The sequence below is a fragment of the Dipodomys ordii genome, unplaced genomic scaffold (assembly GCF_000151885.1).
Source record: "Dipodomys ordii isolate 6190 unplaced genomic scaffold, Dord_2.0 Scaffold68, whole genome shotgun sequence".
NCBI lineage: Eukaryota > Metazoa > Chordata > Mammalia > Rodentia > Heteromyidae > Dipodomys > Dipodomys ordii.
The window spans coordinates 338,182-360,924 of NW_012267284.1; the positions used below are offsets into that span (position 1 = coordinate 338,182).

Genomic DNA, 22,743 nt, shown 5'->3' on the forward strand with positions numbered 1-22,743 from the left:
TTTTCACGTTTTCTTTTTCTCATCTGAATGCTTCCATAGAACTGCCCTAGCCTTTTCTCAGGCTACAAGGCAACAAAATATACCCCCAGAGTATCTCTTGACTAGTAAATTCTCATCACAAACAAAAATTATATAAGTCTTTGGTAAATATGTGGAAGTTAGTCAAGACTCAATGGAAAGTTCCTAAATAAGAGTAACTTACATCAGGCAACATCTAGGCATGAATTTCTTCTAGAAGTCATTCATGTGTCATGACTATTCTGTCTTATTAAATCCTTTTAATAAGACAAAATTCTCACAGAGTTTCTAAAACTTCAAGGGGCTTTGCTATGAGGCTCACCCAAATGAGAATCCTAGTGAAGGTTGTTTTTGTCTGTGTTGTCACAAAGAGCTCAATACAGTAATGGAGGGTATGCACTAGATCTATGTTTGTGTTTACTTCTCATTCATGTATTGCATTCACACTGCTGGGCAAGGAGCTCATACAAGAGGTCTTTTTGCTTTCTCTTTATAAGGTCATCAGAGCAATACAGGATCAACTGAAAAATAAACTTACAGTATATCATGTAAGACTTACAACAGGTCAGCTCTATGAAGAAGGCAGAAATGGCCAGGTTACATTTCCTGACAATCTGCAATTCTTATGAGCAGTCACGGTCAAGGCTTGCTTTTGTAGAAAGCTGGGAAACTGCTGATGGCTTCAGTTCCTTGGCCAAGCTCCTCACAGCATGGAGACTGTGCTTTTGTGATACAGAATCAAACATGATCTAGAACCATAGTGGTATCTTGTAAACCTCTCCTTTGGAAGCTCTTCATTACAGTAAGCAGACTGGAATGATGAAACAGGGAAGGTATCTCTACCTCTCCCCTCCCTCATAGTACTTTTTTCTTTGGTGGTCTCCCAGAGTCCTGAAAGATCCTGGCTGGCTTTTCTGTGTTTTGCAGACAGCCCCAAAACAATCACAAGCAGGGAATACACAAAAGAAGGAATCCAGATTGAGTTTGGTTAGACTCATACATCTGGGCTGGACTCAGAAAAGCCTTTCTATGGACTCTGGGCCTTTAAAAACGTGCTTATTCCAAGACTTTATATCAGCCTGTGGAGACGTGCAGTGGTGTGTCCGCCTGATCACACCCTGTCCTTGACCCCGGGGCTGCAGTCAGAGCATGTCTGTAGAATCACTTGTACAGCTGTGTCCAGTACTGAGACTTTCTGTGGGCTCTATCTGCAAAGGCCCGGAACACAGCTCAGCTGCAACCAAAATGGACAAATATATGAGCACCTATTCTTTATGCATAATAAATGTAGTGTGAAGTTATCAGAACATCATCCAGAGGCCTACAGAGGAATGAACACCCTGTGCACTGTGCAGTATGATCTTCCCTCCCTGGGGACAAGAGCAGGTGGTGTCCAGGACTCCATGGAAGGCAATGGATGGTGTCAGCAGCTTAGTACATGCGGAAGATTCTGGGGCCTGAAGCAGCCAGGGCATATCATCTACATTGAAATGGGTTGGTAGTTCTTGGGGCCCCCTTCTTGGGAGATTTCCACACTGGGCAGGCTCTTGGGCAACAGCTTTCCCAAGTCAAGCTTTTTAAGGGCCCGCATGGAAGGGACACATGCAATAAATAAGAGCATGGCTGCATAGCTGGTCGTATGGAGACACTCATTTGCAGAGGATCCCATTCTGAAGTGTTCGGTTTCTGTCAGTGATGCAGAAAGAGGTGGCTGTGTGGGGTAGCTCTTCCTTGATCTTTGGTGAATGATTGCTGTTGTTGCTAGTGCTTGATTTGCTTCTGCTTGGGTCAAGAGCGGGTTGCATGGGTGAGGCCCGGGCCCCCTTGCTCCTGACCAGGCAGCTGCAGATGAGCCGGAAGAAGGCACGCCTCATCTCCTTGCTTGCCAATGTGTAGATGATAGGGTTCATGGCAGAGTTGAGGACAGCCAGCATGATGAACCACTGATCCTTGAATAGGATGGGGCACTCCTTTACCCTGCAGGCCACATCAATGAGGAAGAGGATGAAGAGGGGGGACCAGCAGGCGATGAACACACTCACCACGATCACCACAGTTCGCAGTAGGGCCATGGAGCGCTCTGAGTTGCTGTGATTGGTCACCTTGCGGCTGCTAGACTTGACCAGGAAATAGATGCGGGCATACAAGAAGACGATGGTCACCAGGATGGCTATGAAGATGCTGATGCAGAAGGCGATGTACTTCTTGGAATAGAGGGGCAAGATGGTTGAGCAGTCAGAAAAGTTCTGCAGACAGTTCCAGCCCAAAATTGGCAAGGCACCCAGGGAGAAGGCAATGAGCCAGCACATCCCAATCAGGAGGAAGACTCGGTGTTTCTTGTTGGCATCGTAGGGCCGCATCTTGATCATGGTTAAATGCCGCTCAATGGCGATGGCCAGTAAGCTGCAGGTGGAGGCCCCAAGGGCCACAAACATACTGCCCTCCCTGAGGAACCAGACCGTCAGAGACAGGCTAAATGTCTTCTTGCCCGACATCAGAATGTTGACCTTGTAAGCTATGCCAGCCAGCAGGTCACAGAGAGCCAGGTTACCAATGAAAAAGTACATGCGATTGTGAAATTTATTGTTTTTCCAGATGGCGATCAAAACCATCAGATTCTCCAAGACAATAAAGCTGCAGACAACCAAGAAGAGTATGGTGGTGAGTGTGCTGTCTTCAGGGGGGTCCCGCAGTCTACCCTCCAGCTTCCCCACATAGTTGTAATGTGCCAACAGAGTCTCATTTCCCAAGGCGGGCTGTGGGTGTGGCGGAAGCATGGTTGTCATGGCTTGGCAATGACAGATGGTTACCTCCACAACCCACAAGAGGGCGCCCAGGGAACATTCATTTCAGAGGACCACCAGGATTACAGTGCGGCTTCAGGAACGTGTGCAGGCCACACTCCAGCAGGGATGTTGAAAACAGCCTCCTAGAACAAGATGAAAGGAGCAAAAGCCATAGATGAAGTGACCCACCTTAAGTAACTCTGGATGACAAACTCTGAAACATTCAGAGAGCTGGTAGGGTCAGGGCTGCAGAGAGGGGTTTAAACGCAGGCCAACCTTCTCAGTGGTGATAAAGGCCAGGGAAAATAATGAGGGGTTTGGAGTTTCAGGACAGAACAATTCCATGCGTGAATCATTTAATCATGTATCCAACGTGCACAGTCCCAAATAAAGCCTCCCACTTAGAAACTTCAAGCACTAACCAGGAAATGCTAGTGTGTTAGTCCTCATCTACCACAAGGGAGCTGGTAAGCCATTATCCCCTGTTACCCAAAGGGAAACAGGATTTTTCTCAGGACAAATCAAAACAAACAAGAAAACCCAAGATGGAGCCAAAATGATGCCCACTGGACTTCTGAGACCTCCCTGATGAGTGTTGGAGTGACACCGTGGGAAGTACCCATTATTGCCTTGGGCGGCCTCCCTGGAAGTCTGGATGGGCCTTTGGTCCACCTGGCAGAGAGCCCTAAGGCCTGAACATGCAATCAGGACAGGAAGAGCAGCCTGGGGGATGGGGGTCCTGAAGCCACTTCGCTGAGCTGGTGGCTGCTGGGAAGGAATATAAATGGGCACAGTAGCAGCTGGCTTTACTGAGATAAAGAAAGAAAGGAAAAGTGATGACATGAGTTCTGGGAAGAATTTAAAATGCAGAGGCCTAGGCTGATGTAGCTCCAGTGATACAGTGTGTTCTTAGCATGCTGAAAGCCCTGGGTTCAATCCTCGGCACTAGAAAGAAAATGGAATCAGAGGCTTGCAAATTTGAGCAGGAAAATACGGCACCATAGGAGCCCTGAGATAGCAAAGGCCGCACAGCCAAACACTGACTCCCAGTGGGTTTTGAATTTGAGCACTCTCCCTCTCTTCATGCTCTGGATACATCCAGTCTGTCCCCAGTGGTCATCTTAATTGTCCTCCTGTGATATTAATGGTGCTGCCTACCAGCTCTCAAGTCAAACATTCCTTCCCATGGATTAGCATCCATTTAATAGGTATATATATATGTATGTATGTATGTATGTATATGGGATAGAGTGAATAATTCAGTGCATGTACACAGTGTGTATTGATCAAATAAAAATTGGTATTTCTATCTCCTAAACATGGATCATTTGTTTGTGTTGAGATGTTCTGAGTTCCTCTTTATAAAATAAATAATAGTGTATTGTAAAGTAAAGCCATCTTACTGTACATCTAAAGCTTATTCATCTGTACCTTGGACCCATTACCCAGTCTCCTTCTATCCTGACTCTCAGCTTTTAGTGACCATTATCCTCACAGAAACACCTTTTTAGGTTGATCACATGTGTCTGAGAACATGTGATATCTTTCTAGATTCACTTATTTTACATTAAAATCATTTGACTTTTTAAATATACAATGGAAGGCCAAGTAACAGTGTTTATGCCTATAATCATAGCTATTCAGGAAACTTTCCTGTTTGGGCTGGCTTTGAACTTTGGTCCTCAGATCTCAGCCTCCTGAGTAGCTAGGATTACAGGTGTGAGCCAGGGGTAGCCGGCAACCCATAGCTTCCTGGTAGAGATTTCTTCCCCGGAGCTTGACAGAATTCACTGTTCTGTAGGCCCGGGGAGCTGTCTGAGCTGCTGTCTGTTCACTGGCAGGAACTGCTTCTAACCAGCCCCTCCACGAAGGCTGTGTGAGATCACAGAGGAATGAAGTCAAGGACAGCTTGAATGCTGCATGCTGGGAGAAACCTTGGATGCAGCTGAAGTTTTCAGAGCATAGACTGGAAAGCCATTACGTGTGATATGCTTTGCCTAGAGTATGTCAAGGTATACTCCTGCCAACATGGTGCAGTTGGAGTTATCAGGCCCAGCACCTTATATATTAATACATAGGTAGTCAAGCAATTCATGTGCCCCTTTCTATTCCTTGTCCACTTACGTCTTCATCTGTGAAGGCTGACCACAGAATTACCGTGTCCAAGCCCTCCCTGCTCCATTTCTATCCCAAAGGAGGGGCATCTCATGAGGTCACTGAGACAAAAGCAGGAAAGGGCTGTCCCCAGAGAATAGGCTTGGCATAATGTGGGTGAAGTACCCAGCCCCCACCGTAGCTGGGCTAGAGACTGCTGTGCCATACTGCTTAGTGGACCTACTAGGTTTGCACAGCTGCCAGAGGAACTATCCTGTATCCTGCACCCTCCCTGCCAGGCTGTCATGGTGCCATCCATGCTACCACTGTGCCCAAGTTTGCCTCAGTATATCCTTGGGCTATCTGTTCTGCTATCAGGGGCTTCTGTCCCAGAGACGGACAAGCTTGTCCAGAAGGTAACCAATGCCAATGCCAGAAGTCTTGTCTCTCAGCTGGAGTGGGATCTCAACAGCAGCGCCACAGGCCCCAGCCTTTTAGGTAACAAGGCCATGTTTACAATTTAAGATGTTCCTGTGCTGAGTCAGCTTGTCTCCGGTGTCTCACATTATCTCAAGATAATCCCATACCCACTTTGAAAGTCAGCAACACCTAGGATTTGGGTCAAAAGTGAGGTAGAAGGGAAGGAAATCTCTTTAAAATGGCTCAAGAGGTGCTCAAGAGAAAGAGCAAAGAGTTCATAGACACAGGCTCTGCAAGCTGACATCTTTCCTTTTCCTCCTGAATATAAGGCTGAGTAGAAAGTCAGGTGGCTCACACCTGTAATCCTAGCAACTCAGGAGGCTGAGATCTGAGGATCATGGTTTGAAGCCAGACCAAACAGACAAATCTGAGAGAATCTTATCTCCAATTAACCAGCAAAAGGACAGAAGTGCAGTTGTGGCTCAAGTGGTAGAAAAGTAATCTTGAAGAAAAAAGCTAAGGGGGAGTACAAGCCTGTGAATTGAAGCCTTTGTATAAGCAAGACGAACAAGCATTGAGCTGAACAGAACAGAAGAAAAACAAGCAAACAAGTAACTAATACAAAATGACCACAACAAAAAGAATAGAATCCGTGCCAGACACTCAAGACTATGAATTCTGAGGACAAGCATGCTTTACCTCTCCATGAATGCTTGCATCCTTTCTTTAATTAAATATTTATGATTCAAGGCACATGTTTTTGTAGCACATTCTTTGCTAAGCATAATTCTCTGCCTTCGCAATTGGGAGATATCTGATTCTCCTCAGAATCCTAAAGTACATTTTTTTCCTCTGGATTATCAATAATTACAAAGCTGAGAGTTAAGTGCTGAGCTAGGAATCAAAAGGTGCAATCGATTGTGGCTATGTCTACACATCTTTATGCATGGTCAAAAGCATGTTATAGAAAAGTTCTCTCCTCTGGAGAGTTTGTTGGAAGAAAGTTCCACCTCATCCCCTGGCACCAGTGAACCCTGGCAGGAGTGAGGTGGAAGGAAGGCTCTGTAAGAATGCTGCATGCTTGGAGACCAGCCTGCCACGGCTCAGAAACAACTTCAAGTCAGCACCTAGACCAGGAAGAGGATAGGCCCCACCCCTCAGGGTACCTCTACCTCTCCTGGTCATCACTCCCAACCCTGAGTATGACAACAGTATGCATGTCTCACCCCCACCCCAAGGCAAGTCTAGCTTGTTTCTGTTTTTAGAAGAAAATGGGGCTACTAGATACAGCTGTGTCTGGCACATTTGCTCAAGTGAATCATGGCTAGGGGATCACCTATCCTGTGGGGGCACATACCACCTTCTGTTCACTGCGGATCATGGGCACAGGTAATGTCTTCCATCACCTAAGTGATGCTGTGAAGACTGATTGAGATACTCTCTTGATGAGTACATGCCCACATTTGTACCAGCCGCCCTTGCTTTCTGAGTGGCAGGCGAGCGTCTAAAGTGAGCTTTAACCATGACACAGAGGTGTTGGGCTTTCTAGAGATTACTGACCAGTGATCATTTAGGCTGCCCTGAAAAACAGGTGTATGTGGAGAAACTCAGGATGTGTATGCATGGGCGGGGTTGGGGGGGAATGCATACAGGGCATGACTGGTATAGTAGCATTTTGCTTTATCAGAAAGGACTAAAGCTAGAGGTGGCAGTGACATTGTAAGCCTTATGCAGCTTAATTTCCACACGAACATTTAAAAAGAAAGTCCAATGTCATGAACTGTATCTATATGTAGACTAGTTATATATATATATATTTGCATATGACACTGAGGCATATTCCAGAAGGTATGGGAATATGGAAACCCACACGGAGATACAGATACTTTCTTCTCATTAGCATCCTCCTCCTCCTCCTCCTCCTCCTCCACTTCCTCCTCCTCCTCTTCTGCTTCCTCCTTCTTTTGTGCCTGTACTGGGGCTTCATCTCAAGGGTTTACTCTCTCCTTTAGCTTTTACGCTCAAAGACAGCAGTCTACCACTTGAGCCACAGCCATTTCCAACTTTGGGTGGTTAATTGGAGATAAGAGTCTCAGGGAGCTTCCTGCCCAGGCTGGCTTTGAACCATGATCCTCATATCTCAGCCTCCTGAGTAGCTAGGATTACAGGGCTAAGCCACTGGTGCTAAGCAGCAGTACTTCTCTAACCAACAGGAATTCCTTAGCAGATCTGTGCCTGAAAGTTCATTAGTACCCAGCACTCACTTCTAAGTCCTGCACCAAGAGATCACCCTGAGGACCCGGGCGGACCCCTTAGTACTGTGCACCCCCAGCTCTAACGAAGACGTCAGTATTGAACATCTGTATCACCATGTAGTCATTCTGTGTTTCCCCAAGCCACTGTCCGCATCTCAGCTTCCCTTCCCTTAGAATCCCTGTAACTTCAGTGTTTCCCTTGGCCTCATGAAGCTCAAATCATGCAGACGACCTCAAGACATTGTAACACCAACAGCTTTTGGCTGAGAAGGAGAAGGATGCCTTCTAGGAGGTGATTCTGTGCTGGATAACCCCCAGTTAGAGCGTGTTAATGTCAGGGAAGCCTCCGTTCCCCCACGGCTCCAAAAGGAGCGTCCCTGGGGAAGGTGAGCCTGGGAGAGGGGCAGATGGACTCCAGATGTGCTCCCCACACTGGTCACTCACTTTCTCCACACAGGGCACTTTGAAAAGTAAACAAACTATAAAAGGAAGGAAAGGAGGAGGGCAGAAAATATTTCTACGATGTCTAGCCCCTTTCCCCTCCTCCTGCCCTTTCCCTTCCTCAAGAATGCACAAATTTCCCTTGGTCAGATTTGGGACACTATATATATTTTTTAGATGCATGTCTTCCCTGGGAAGTCATCCTTCATCCTTCCAACCGAATTAAAACACAACTCAGAAAGCAAGTATTTTTCCTTCGTGTGTGTGTGTGTGTGTGTGTGTGTGTGTGTGTGTGTGTGTGTGTGTGTGTGTGTGTGTGTGTGTAGAGAGAGAGAGAGAGAGAGATTATACTGGGACTTGAACTCAGGACCTGGGTGTTGTCCCTTAGCTTTTTTTGGTCAAGGACAGTGCTTTACCACTTGAGCCATAGTGTTACTTCCAGCTTCTTGGTTATTAAGTAGAGATAAGAGTCTCATGGACCTTCTTGCCCTGGCACCTTTGAACTGTTGATCCTCAGATCTTCCTTCCTTCCTGCTTCCCTCCTCCCTTCCTTCCTTCTCTCCTTCTTTTCTTCCTTGCCCCCCCTCTTTCAAAAGAACTTAGGAAATAATGAGCTGGCCTTTTCAAGACTCCAGAAAAATTCCTTTGCTAATGAGTCTTTTCCCCTGCTCTGGGTTTCTTGGGTGACCTCACTCTGCCTCCAGAGATAGTCTATTGGCAAAATGCAGCCTTTGCACACACAGCCCCATGCACTTGACACTTGATCTGAGCCTAACAGTGAAGGACCCCCGAGGGGAGAGGGATAATAATCACCACTGACAAACCAGGTAAAGGTAACTGCCTGCTTGAGGGCTTCCTGCATCCCTGTGGCTTTTCACATGGTCCTTGTCTTTGGCAAACAAAGCTAGGGTGCCATTACAGAGCTGGGCATCATTCTGGAAACCCTCAGTATGGAGGGCCCCAAGTGTCTTCCCCATTAACAGTCTCTTGGGTTTCCAGACTTATCCATGGAAGGCAACAGACTTTGACACAGTCTTTTTCTAGCTGCCTCCGTTGCTCTCTCCTCCATCATATGCAAGCTTTCTCTTTCTGCTTATCCCAAGGGAAAGGAACTAAATTACTACAGAGACTGCCACTAAATAAAATAGAGGGGAAGAGAAAATAGGTTTCATGAGAGAGCTAAAGACAGGTGAATGAGAAGTATCCTTTCCAAGATGTTCATCTGTGGTCCCTCCATGTCATGTCTGGTCCCTACAGTGGTGTGAACCATGGGAATGAGGCTGCTATGGAACATATATCCTTATGGGTCACTATTGGTAGAGCCTAGCTGGACTGGATGTCCATCTGGTTCTGGACTATCCCATCAGAGACCAGCTCTGGATAAGGCTGTCACCTTCCCATTTGTCCTTTAAGAGGTCTCAAGAGCTTCAGCAGTGTGTATTACAGTTGCTTCTAGCTACTGTACTAGTAAAATGTCAGGATGCTGTTTCAGGGGCTTTATTGAAATATGTAAAAAAGAAATTCTGGAGCCAAGGAAATGGAGTGGAAATGTCCAAGACAAGAGCATGGTGAATCATGTGAGGGCCTCCCTGAAGCTCACTGTGCCTGGACACCTGCACGGCTTGCTGACGGGGAAAAGTCACCACTGGGGCAGCACTCCATGGAATGTTGAACCTCACTGAATTGGTCCTTGTCCGGTCCCTCAAAAATGGAGTACTAAGAAAAATGAAGAAAGGGAGAGGAAAAGGGACAGGGTGAAAGAAAGGGAAAGGGGAAAGGAGAGGGAAAGAGAAAGGGAAAGGGAGAGAAAGCATTCTGTCCCATAGTGCTAACAAAAGCAATGATTGAAATGTCTTATTAAAGGAAGCTTACACATCATATTATTACCTCCAAAAGCTTATGGAAATTCCCTTGAAAGAAGTTAGTTGACCAGAAAACAAGAAGCAACGGAATCTAAAATCTGTCAAGAAAGGATTTATGAAGGGATTTATGAAAAGAGAGAAAAGGCTAGGTAATCGATGGCACCATGGTCCCAGCCAACACACATAGACGGCTCAAAGGAGTGGGTTTCAGGCTTTGGCAAGGAAAAAGGGCTCTACCACGGAGCCAACATATGTTTTTCAAGATGATGACATGCTTCATTTTTTTTTGTCACAAAAAGTACATACACCAAGTGTAGGAGTGAGGAAGATGAACTGATACCGTGCAAGTGTCATAATTTCTAGAAAGAGGAAAATTAGTCTGTGAATTGTAAGCAATCAGATCATTAGGCCAATAGGTAAAGCTTCTTTCACCGGAAATGAGAATTTCTCCCATCCATATATGGTAGAAAATAGGAAGAATCCTTTTTTTTTCCCCCAGCGTACAGATATAAAGAGAAAAACGGCATTTTCAAGATGAAAACTGGCTATGTCATCATTCTTTCTGTACCTTAAGAGGAAGGTCTGAGAGGCTGGTCTTTAGGCTAGATCTCTGGAGTCAGGGAATGGTAGTGGCACTTAGGACCGATGGAATGGCTGCTGGTTTGTGGTTGAAAAAAACCCAATGTATGGTTCTTCCATGACCACAAAAGGATTTTTCCTATTATTCCTATTATTATTTCTCTGTCTCAATTAAGAAATTATACAGATCTAGACCTACCCATAGCTCCTCAAACACAATGTACTACTGCCACTACCACCATCACAAGAAAATCATGGTCAATCATATACCTACAGAGCACAATCTTTTCCTGCGCTTTCCAGGAAATACAGTTTTCTTAACCCTACCTTCAAGATTTTCATCTATGAAAAAAAAGTCGGCAAAGCTAAATTATATACATGCCACAATCTAACACCACCCATGATTTGCTATGTCCAGTTTTTAGAAAGATATAGAATTCTGGAGGCCTCAGATCCGAAACAGAGATGAATAACTTCTGTTCAATGACTACCCCTTCCTAATTATAATGTTCAAAACAAAGTATATTCCCTTTAAAAAGTTCTGCAAGATAAGCTGGGTACTGGTGGCTCACGCCTGTAAATCCTAGCTAGTCAGGAGGCTGAGATCTAAGGATCACGGTTCAAAGCTATCCTGGGCAGGAAAGTCTGTGAGATTCTTCTCTCCAATGAACCCCCAAAAAGCTTAAAGTGGTAAAGTGCTATTAGTCTTGAGCCCAAAAGCTCAAGGACAGAGCCCAGGCCCTAAGTTTGAGCCCTAGTACCAACACACACACACACACACACACACACACACACACAAACACACACACACACTACTGCACTGCAAGAAATCCATCTGTTACATCTAAATATAAAAATGCCACAAGGACATATGCGTTGGGAGTATCCAAAGCCAGACAGAGAGACAGACAGAGACAGGGCATTGAGAAACTGTGGAGTTAAAAGCCCTGAGTCCCCTTCCTACACTTTACCTCAGTAAGGAATGTGGCAGGCCAGTTTTCCTCTGCGAACCTCATTAATACATTGTGGGAACTTGGTCTTCCAGCTCCCATCCTGACAGCTCTAATTGTCTTGGTGAAGAAACGTTAGGAAAACTGGAATGTGGCAGCTAATGGGACTTCAAAGAATGCTTTGTCCAGGAGAAAAAGGTCCCACTCTTCCAGTCCCCAGGGAGGGCGCCTCGCTACCCAAAGAAAACGACCGACCGCAGCGACCTCTCTATGGATCAGCTACCTAACGTTGTCCGGGTTCTTCCAGATACAAGTGTCTTTTTCAAAAAGCTCCAGTTGTCGTTGACAAGGAAGTTACAGCCCTCTGCCTCGGGGGGGGTGGGGTGGCTGGGTCACACGGAGGGTTGGGGATGCGGGTAGGGGGTGCGGATGCGGGGCGCTCCAGTGTGGCCGTGGCCGCAGCGCTCACGTGCGCCCAGGTCACGGTCGGGCCCAGAATCGGGGGGAATTTTGTCCTCAGAGTGGACCCAGTAGTGCCCCCCCACAGCGCGCCCAAGCGGGGACCCCCCCTACCCAATAACACCCCCCCCCCGGGCCAGGACCCGTCCCGCCACTCACGTCTGTCTGGAGAGGGTGTCTGGGACGCCAGCATCCTGGCGCGCGCGCACGGCGGGGTCGGGGCGCTGCTTCCACGGCTCTGATTGCAGTCTTGGCTCAGTTCAGGAGGTCGCTCTGGGTCTGGGGTCCCCTGGTCTGGGGTCCCCTCCTCTCTGGGGTTCGTCCTGCCACCTCGCCCCAGCTCGGTCGCGCGTCCCTGGATGCGGCCGACTCAGCCTCTGCCCTGGCGAGTCCCAGCCGCAAACTTTTTCCAGCTGCCCGCCGGGGCGGGGCCCCGCGTTCGCCCGCCCCGCCCCGTCTCCGCCCTTCTCCCCGCCCAGCCTCGGGGCCTCGCCCAGCCCCTGTCACCTGCGCAGGCTTGAACCAACCCCTCCCTCTCCCACTCCGCAGTCCCCGCCGGACCCCACTTGTACCCCCCCACACACACACCCCGAGAATCGACCCCTGGATGTATGTCAGGGACGAACTCTATGTGTCACCCTGGACACATCAGGATGATACCAAAACCAAACCCAGTCCCCAGGCTTGGGAGGACGCCTACCCAGCTGATAACGAAGGTCTGAGCTGAATATTATAATTAATGCTGATATCACCACCGTTACTATTACTACTGTTAATAGAGTTATCATTAGCCGGGCCTGGGTGACTCATGACTATAATACTTGCTACTCAGGAGGCTGAGGTCTGAGGATCACTGTTTGAAGCCAGTCAGGGCAGGAAAGTCTGTGAGACTGTTAGCTCCAATAAAGCAGCCAAAAGCCAAAAGTGGAGCTGCCGCTAAAGTATTAGAACACCCATTTTGAGTGAAAAAGCCAAGTGTGAGCAAGAGGCCATCATTGCCCTGAACATGACCATTTCCCACCAGCCAGAGCGTGTAGGTCAGCATTTTTGCTTGTGCTTGTCCCTTCTTGGCCATCCTTGTCCACCTTCTGTCCTGCCTCCTCCTCCCGGCTCCAACCATCACTGTGCAGGGATCCCCGATCCTGAAGCTGTTCCCACTCTTAAATTTACGAATTGCGTAGAAGCTTTCATCCCATTCACCTCCACTTCTACCAGGCCACCTCCACCCCCCTGTGTGTGCCAGGCTTTGCCTCCTGTGCCAGGATAACAGATATATATATAGCCAGTCAGACCTGGGGCTTGAACTCAGTCCCTGGGTACTGCCTCTTTGTGCTCAAGGCTAGTGCTCTACCACTTGAACCACTGCACCACTTCTGGCTTTTTCTGAGTAGTTTATTGGAGATAAGAGTCTCACGAACTTTTCTGCCCAGGGTTGGCTTTGAACCAAAGCTAACCAAGTAATCCTCAGATCTCAGCCTCCTGAGTAGCTAGGATTACAGACATGGGCCAGTAGTGCCTGGCTCAGGGAAATCTTTATAGAGACAAGAATCCCCTGGAGAGCACTATCTACTTGTCAGAAAAGCAAAGGTCTACATGCCTTGATCACAGAAACAATCCTAGAAGCTTTGGGAAGAATGGAGATCAAGAGAGAAAAAGGGAGGGAAGATGGAGGAGGAAAAGGAGAAAAAGGGAAAGGAAGGGAAAAGATGTAAAAAAAAATATAGAGGAACCAGAAGCCTGCTGTCCAGAGCAAGATAAAATTCCTTGAGCAGGCAGGATGGAGGCCCCTGGAGCATATGAAGTTCTTGGTGACCAAGTCAGCTTTACCTTGTCTCCAGAAGTAAAGCCCCATTCAAGCTTGCCATGCACCGGGGATCAGCCTGTGCTTATTTGGTATGCATCTGGACTATGAAAGTTGGCAGTAGAGTGAAAGCTAGCAGCACTTCTGGCTGTGGTGAGAAACTCAGGCCCTTAGGGACATGAGTTTTACCCAGGGGAGGCCACAGGGAGGGATCTTGCCTACCTCAGGCACTTAATGGCAAAATGGGTCTCCTGACCTGGGGGGGACTTCCCCAGTCTTTTCACTTGTCCTATTTGCATGGCTTTGCACATAGCTCTAAGTAGCCAAATTGCAAAAGTAAGACCCTCTGGGCCTCCATTTGTGTGACCCCTATCTCATCAACTACAAGGGAAGGAGAGGTAAGAACATGCTCTTATGGCCATTCATCTCATGGCCAATGTGACAACACAGCCTATCTCACCCTACCATGATGCACAGTTGGCTCAACAACAAGTCTGCTAATCAACTGCTTCCTAGTGTTTAACAGTCAGTGCTGGGGCACTAGCTGAAGGTTTTGTGTGTATGTGCCAGTACTGGGGCTTGAACTCAGAGCCTGAGTACTGTTTCTTTGTGTTTTCACTCAAAGCTGGCACTCTACAACTTGAACCATAGCTCTACTTTTTGATGGGTAATTGTGGATAAGAGTCTCATGGATTTTCCTGCCCAGGCTAGAGCCCTGATTGAACTGCAATCCTCACATCTCAACCTCCTAAGTAGCTAAGATTACAGGTTTGAGCCACCAACACCCAGCTTCTGAAGTTGGTTTTGATTGGTCCCCGTCTCCATTTCCTGAGAATATCTTTAACCCTAATATAACAGGACAGCTAAGAGTCTCAGCAATGCCTTCACAACTTATCTCGGAAACTGGATGCCAGTAGCTCTGAGAAATAATGGGGTTCTTAACTGTCAATTGTAGGTGTCCCTAAAGCAGACCAGGGATTTGATTCGTGCTATTACTGAGGTGTCCCTGAAACACTACTCCAATGAGGTTTCTTTTCCGCTAAGATTTACCATCTGGTCCAGCTGTCCCTCCAGCTCAGATTTCCTTGCATACAGCTCTGAGTAGCCAAATTGCAAAAGTCCGACAGTGGACCATGGGCTTTGTGCCTCCACAAGTCCCCTAGAGACAGACCTCTCTCGTTGTTTCTCTATGGATAATGAGTTCTGTGGACTCCTAGTACTCAAGGTTCTCAAGAGAAAAAAACTTCAGGGCTGGGATGTAGCTCAGTGGTAAAGTGCTTGCCTAGCAAATACAATGTCCTGGGTTCTATTCCCAGTACCAAAAAAAAAGAAAGAAAGAAAGAAAGAAAACATATATTTTTAAATATAAGAAAGAAAAAAAGACAGAAACTTCATAGACAAATACCAGATTCTAATTATAAAGGAGAAGGGAATTAGGAAGTCAAACATCCTGGTAGATGGATGTGAAGCCTTTAGACAAGAGTGTGCAGGTGAATTACACAGTACTAATTGGAAAAGGGTAATGACTTTCTAATTTTCTTGGAGACACCTGATAGGTATGATGGTTGATATATGTGTCAACCTGATTGAGTGATGGGGTACCCAGATATTTTGTCAATCATTATTCTGCATGTATCTGAAAGTGAATTTGGGGATGAGCTGAACATTTGAGTCATCACATTGAGTAAAACAGCTGGCCATCCCCAGTGTGGTGGTAGGCTTCATCAAATCAGTTGAATGCCTGAGTAGACATTTTTGAAGATCAAAGACTGAATATTCGCCTGGTTAGAGAAGATGTTATTTGCTGACTGTCTTTAGACTAAGGACTCTTCCTGGGTCAGCTTGAGCAGGGATATCAGGTCTACAGATTTGGGACTTCTCAGTTTCCATGATGGTGTGAACCAATCCCCCATAGAAGGTGTGTGTGTGTGTGTGTGTGTGTGTGTGTCCTATTCAGTTTCTCTGCAGAGCCCTGACTGCTGACCCAGTAGCTTCAGGGCAAGGGCAGACCTTTTCACAGATAGAGACCCTGTGGTAGAAAGAAGCTCTGGGCAATGTTGGGGACTGGGGACTTGTGGTCACTCTGCAACTAGACCAACAACCTCAAACCACTTCCTCACTGCTGGCTCATTATACACAGACCATGGGAGACCTGGCTTCAAAATATTGACATAGATGTGGGCTTACAGAATGACACTTAGTGTCCTGTTTAGATCCAAAGGAAGCCTTTGACTTCTAGAATCCTTCAAGGCAGAGGATTTACTCAGTGACAGAGACACCAAAGCTCGATGACTACACCACCAGCCGCCGTCACCATCCCACCCCTGCTCTATCCCCAGTCTTCATCACCCTTGAGAACCAGGAAAAGTTGCCAGACCTATGTTCACACACTAGTGTGTGTATATGGTATGTATATATGTGTGTACATGGTGTGTGAGATATGTGCATATATGTGTAGTATATGGATGTGTGTGTAGTGTGTGTGATATGTTGCACATGATTGTGTGTGTGTGTGTGTGTGTGTGTGTGTGTGTGTGTGTGTGTGTTCTGGTGAAGGAGGGAATATGTTTGACTCTTCAGGAGGATATGTGGAAGTACCCTGAGATAAAATGAGAAATCAGGACTTGCCCTTTAGTGTTCATTGGATATACTCCTCAATCTTCAGGATTTACTCTTTTTATTTTGATGAGTGGATGGGTAGCTGAGGGTCCTAATTAGTTTTAGAAAGTAACCACTGGGGAACTTTCAGTCCCAAACCCCAAAATTTAGAAAAAGGCTGGAGAAGAGCTGTGACAGAGGCCAATGATTCTTCAGTGGTGCCTATGGAAACTGCTGTCTCAGAGCTAGGTGCTTCTGGGAGCAGCCTGTGAAGGGACCTGGAAAGCTGTGAGACCTTCACACCCCTCCACCACACCTTACCCTGTACATCTCTTTTTAAAATGTTCTATGAATTGTTAGGGGAAATTATCACACCTAAAGGGTTCCTGGAAATCCCTTGATTGGTGGTTGAGAGGCAGAAGTATGGGACATTGTCTGTGGTGGGAGCAGTTTTGAACCATTGACTCCTTTAACTTGCAATCTCTGGGTAGTCAGTATGAAAAAGAAGTGACTGGTGGGCACTGGAAAATTGGATATTTGGTTGGAAGCAATCACCCCAATCAGAAAGATCCTGTTAGTCCCAGGTTCTGCTGCTCCCCAAAACATCTTTCACAGTCAGCAGGAGGAGGCCATGTCCCAAGCAGGCAGTGGGCATACAGCCCTATCTCATTGGGGTGTCCTTGACGATCTCTCTCACCCCAGTCCTCACCTCTTCTATTTCCCTCTTCACTTCCTGTAGCTCCTCTGTGCTTCAGCTAGCCTGAGCTCAAGAGAATACTGACGGAGACATTAAATCTGCAATGCTTTGGCACCTTTTTGTTTTTTCCTGGGCTGATCATGTACCTGCTTTTGTGGGTTCTGATGTGATTCCAACATGTGGGGGGATTCCAGGGTTACCATCCAGGCTTTAACAGGGCAAAGCTTCATCTGCTATTTGATAGTAGGAATTTGTCCTGTGGGTTACTTGAGAAAATTCAGAAAGATATATGAGCATGGAATTGCTCATGAGGCCAGAGAAACAATGACCATCCTTTAACCAGAGCTGAGTACATCTGTATGAGCATCTGTGTTTGCTCACAGGATAAGATGGCTAAGATAATCTATCAAGTGAAATCAGTAAGGCATAACTTCCTTTGGGTTAACCCATATGCAATTCAATCATAGAATATGATATCACACATAGTCATCTCTTGATGCCCACAGGATTGGGCCTAGAATCCCCCCTGGGATTCTAGGCACCAAAATATGCAGATTAGCCAGGTGCTGGTGGTTCAGGCCTGTAATCCTAGCTACCCAGGAGGCTGAGATCAGAGGATCTTGGTTTGAAGCCAGCCCAAGGAGAAAGGTCAGTGACATTATCTCCAATTAACCAGCAAAAAAGCCAGAAGTGGAGGTGTGGCTCAAATGGTAGAGTGCCAACCCTGAGTAAAAATGTTTAAGGGACAGTGTCCAGACCCTGACTGTAAATCCCAGTACCAACACACACACACACACACACACACACACACACACACACACACGAGTCCAGATTAAAAGGTACCATATTTACACATAATCTATGTATAACTTTTCATATACTTTAACTCACCTCTAGATTACTTATAATACCTAAGATAATGCGAATACTTTGTAAATGGTTAGAATCCTGTGTTGTTTAGGAAATGATGACAAGGAAACAGCTAAAGGTGCTCGAATCTGTGGATGTGAGACTCTGATGTAGAGCCTGGCTATATGTGAAATGCTTATAAAGCTGATAGAAGAGACAAAAACAACTAGCCATGGCTGAGGTTTGGAAAAGGAATGGGTTAAGAGGAGTTGGGCAGTGCCAAGAAGATACAGGGTTTCATTGGAGGCCGATAAACATGATCTACTCAGGCACTGGTGGCTCACACTGTACTCCTAACTATTCAGGAGATTGAGATTGCTGTTCAAAGAAAGCCCAGACAGGAACGTCCTTATTTCCAATTAACCACCACCAAAAAGCCAGAAGTGGAAGTGTGGCTCAAGGGATACAGTGCAAGCTTTGAGGGGAAAAAAAAGCTAAGAGACAGCACCCAGGCCTTGAGTTCAAGCCACAGTTCAAGCCACACTTATGCGTGTGTGCAAACACACATGAATTTTGATTTGCATTTCCCTGATGACTAATGACATTGGTAATTTTTTCCATGTATTTGTTGGCATTGGGGAAGCACTTGAAAATAGTGGTACAGGCCTTAGCTTGCTGGATAAGATCTCAAAGGCACAGGAAACAATAGCTCTTAAAGGCCCAGATCTGTTGAAGGCAGAGAAGGAACACCCACAGTGCATCTGCTATGGGTTAGAAACGGCATTGGCTTGCGCCATCCGCCTTTGGTGATGCAGACAAGCTTCGTTGTGGTTTACACAGGAGAGAAAAGGCTACGAAAGGGGAACTCAAAGCATACACAGCCTAAAGGGGAGCTAGTGATTGTCACACAGCCCAAATCCTGTTTCCTCTCTGTCCTGCTGGCAACCACCCCACGTTAAAAGAAGAGGAGCAAAATGTGATCCAAATGATTGTAACAAGCATCCTTCAGGTAGGCCCCGAGTATGTTAAACTGCAGTATCACTTTAAGACCTAGAAAAAAATAAGTAACAACTTTGGACACTGGGCAGGACATAGGATGGAGATGTTTTCAGAGGTGATAACATCAGATAAAAGGGGAACTGAGATCTCACCCAGGGCAGAGGGGCTCGTTTGCACATGCATGTACGTTTCCTGTAAGAGCCTTTTCTGACTCGAGCTCATGGCAAAGCACAGGTTGGAAGACATCCGACTGGCTGGGTGGTGGCCAGGTTGATTTACTCCTCTTTGGATGAGGAATAAAAGAGCTTGTGGTGAAGCTGGCATCTGAATTTCACAATCAGGCCATACAATCAATCTTCAGGTGACTGAATGCTTTAGGTCCAATTACCTCTCAAAATTGTGTGTGTGTGTGTGTGTGTGGTGTGGTGTGGTGTGTAGGCCACAGCAAGGAAATTGTAGCAAGGGCTGGCTTTCTGGCTCAGCTCTGTCCATTTACAAAGTGTTCATAGATAAGGTAAGCTGCATGATTTAATACAAATGCTTAGTGATATTCATTTACTACCCAGTACACAGAGGGATGGATGGGGTGGCTGATTGTGTTGGAACCCATTTGCTTGGACTGGTTTGGTGCATTTCCCAGTGCCCCTGGGGTATGCACAATTGTCGGCAACACTTCTGAAAAACTGCTTTTTCTTGGCGACCAAATGGTTCACTTGGTGGCTGGGTTGGGAAAAGGGTGGAGAGAAACAAAAATAGTAATTGCCAGTATCCTCGCTTGATCAAAGGCTGTGGATTGCAGGAAGAAAAGACTAATGATTTGATGAGTCTCTAAGAGCAAGTACCAGCAGATGTTGGCCCAATGCTTCCCATGGATGGACCAGGTGCTACTTAAGGAGGTTCGCTTTCCTTTCTGCAGATTCCCTTCATACCAGCTCCACCACTTTCTTCAGATGAGGAAAAGAGTAGTGTTCCTCACTGATGTTCCCAGACTGGCACAGCTGGTGAAAGTCAGAGCTGTGACTTCACACTTGAGCATCTGTTCAGATGCTTTGACCAGGTGGATTTCGTTAATCTCTTGGAGTGCTTTTGCGATTGCTGACTCTTTCTCTAAAGCTGACCAAACCTTGGATTATATGTAAATAGAGAAGAAGTTCAGGGACAGGAGGAGGAAGATGGACCTATTTGAGTCCCTCCATCTTGTCTGTCTTTACTTCTATCAGTTCTGTATTGTTATGGGGTGGTTTAGGTGAGACTGAATGGAACCCATGTTACATGGCAAGAAAATGGAGAAGCCACATTTTGGGAGGTTGAATTGGGAGTCTTTATTAAAAGGCCAGTGATCACAAGTGGACTCTAGTTGAAAAGACCTGCAGCCCCATGAATATACTTAATACTGTCAGAAAACTGAGCCAAGGGAGAAGGAGAGGAAAGAAAGTGCCGAAACCAGATCAACTCTGATGGAGAGCCAGGGTGACTGGAGAAGAGCCCAGAGGCAGTAGGCAGGACACAGGACATGAAGCATAGCGTGGAGACATGAGACATAGTGTAATGATATCTGAGCTGGTCTAGACCTAAATAGGCACAGGGGACCTGAGAGTTCACAACCCAAGACTGGCAGGTCCAATAACCTATTGGCCAGGTCCCCACTCCTGCCTCTAGGGAGGAGCATACACATCACCTGGGAGGTGGGACTTCCCTGCCTCCACCATGAAGACAAGATAGTGCCAGTCAAACCCCATACCCTATCATCTACCACGTGGGCAAGATGGCATCAGTTAGATTCCGAATCCCTACTCCACCCTTAGTATCCCTTTGGGGAGCCCCTGCCACTGAAGATGGTAGACCTAGGCTGGGCTACCTCAGGGAGAACAGAAGTTTCTCCACATCATTCTTGATTAATCCCTGTGGATCAGCCCCTTTAACTACAGCTTTTTGTAGCCTATGTGTATTTACTTCCATAGTAGTGAAGGAAACAAAAGGGAACTGTTAGGTAGATAGGGATTTAAAAATACGGCAGCTTATTATAATTAAGTATTTTGCAAGGTGATACTTTATTGATTGGGTCCCACAACTTTCTTATTGTTCGTTAATTTCTAAGCAGATCCTTTCTCTAAATCCTCTCCTTAGGGTCATGTTAAGGTTAGGAAAACTAGACGGGACTACAGAGGGATAGAGACATGATCTGGTTTCAATTTTCTAGTACAAGATACTGCCCTGGATCCTAACTAACCTATCCTTTCAAAACCAGGATTCTAATGGAAAGCCTTGCAATGCTTTTGTTGTGACATGTTTTTAATGCATAGCAGATCTCTTTCATATAAAACTTAGGCTCTAATACACTCAGAGATCATATCTCAACCCTGTAGCCTATGCACAATAACTAGCCAGTAAATGTCCATCTAGCTAAGTTTCCCATACTGTAAGTCAGTAAGAGATCAGGAAAATGATGATTGATATTTATAAAGCCAAATGCTATGATATGATTGTTCAAAAGAAGCATTCAATTTTATCTAGGTACTTTATTTCATTGATTATACCTACACCATAAGTTTTGATTTATGCATATGTATTCACATAATTAAATTACAAGAAAAAATTATGGCAGCGATATGTGCGGCAGGTAGCATGTGTCTCATCATGAGATGTCTTCTTCTCATGATGCCCTGGGTTCCTGCTCAGATCCTTCATGGTCTCACAGTGCCTTGAGCTTACCCAAATTCGTTTTCTTCCCATAATGCCCTGGGTTGCAGTTAACCAGTAAAAAGAGCCAGGGAAGCATCTGCTCAAGCTATCAAGCAATCAGCCCAAAGTCCAGGAGAGGAGCTATAGAAGGAGACCCTGTACTCTGAAAGACTCCATTGGACTCATCATGACTGAGGCCTCTCTCTACAGAGAATCTATTTCATTGCTTTCCTTTTGCTTTCAAATAAACTTGCTCTGTCTGCTTTAAACATGTTCCTACTGTTTAATGCTTTCATTGGGGAAAAGTTGAACATAAATCCTAGATGGTATCGTGAGTGAGTAAATCTTACTTTATAATTAATTTTTTAAGCTTAGGTAAAAGCAAGGAAAGTCTCAAGTCAATAGTTGAAGCTCACTTCAAGAAACTAGAATATACAAAACAAAATAAACTAAAAGCAAGCAGAGAGGCTGATATAATAAAGGGAAAAGCAGAAATGAGTAGAACCAGGGAAAAAATTACTGAGACAGAAGTTTCTTTGGAAAGATTCCATTTGCTAATACTTTGTTAGGAATATCTGTGTCTACAGTAGGAGAGATGTTGGTTTGCAGTCTGGTTTTGCATTGTAAAAGTATTTCAGTGAGGCAGTGCACACCTCACCAGCAGAAGCTGCCAGAACAATCGGATAAGCAAAGTGTCTTGACCTAAGCCTTAGACTTAAACAAAGGCTAACTCAAAAGATCAGATTTCAGTAAAAAGTATAAGAACAGAAAAGGTTCACAAGATAATACAGGAGCCTAGGGCTTGATGAAGCATAATTCAGTATAATAGAGGGCATGGTCTATAAAAGAGAACTTACCCATAAACAGGACCTTGTCAAAATGGAAATGTTTGCTTTGTAGAGAAAAAAAAATAGACGAGCTAGGAATTGGTAGAAAATATTTGCAAACCACAGGTCTGACACAGGGCTCTTATCTAGAATATATAAATAACTCTCAAAACTCAGCAGTTATAAAAAACAATCCAAGCAATTCATAGAACATGAGCCGAAGATGTAGAGATCACATGGATGGATAATAGATATGAGGAGCCATGAGGACTGTGCAAGTAAAGCCACAATGAAGTTTCACTATGGATCTATGAGAAAGACTCAAAAAAAAGTACTGCTTAAATAGCAGCTGGAAAGGAAAGGAAGAAATCCAATCACTATAGTGGGAATGTGGACTGGTACTGTTCTGGAAAATAAGCTGTTTTC

At 45.7% G+C, this 22,743-nt stretch overlaps 1 protein-coding gene and 1 long non-coding RNA gene across 2 annotated transcripts; one reads left to right on the forward strand and one right to left on the reverse strand.

Annotated features, from left to right (window-relative positions):
* Positions 1–878: 878 nt before the first annotated feature.
* On the reverse strand, positions 879–12,237 carry S1pr3 (sphingosine-1-phosphate receptor 3). Its single transcript, XM_013023362.1, has 2 exons — positions 12,024–12,237; positions 879–2,947 (listed from the first exon to the last, which is right to left on the reverse strand). Exon 2 carries the CDS (start codon positions 2,802–2,804, stop codon positions 1,668–1,670), a length of 1,137 nt encoding a protein of 378 aa, XP_012878816.1. The 5' UTR covers positions 2,805–2,947; positions 12,024–12,237; the 3' UTR covers positions 879–1,667.
* Positions 12,238–19,035: 6,798 nt separating this feature from the next.
* LOC105990937 lies at positions 19,036–21,753 on the forward strand. Its single transcript, XR_001175341.1, has 3 exons — positions 19,036–19,169; positions 19,594–19,943; positions 21,559–21,753. It is a non-coding gene; the product is annotated as an uncharacterized LOC105990937 (long non-coding RNA).
* The last annotated feature ends 990 nt before the right edge of the window (positions 21,754–22,743 follow it).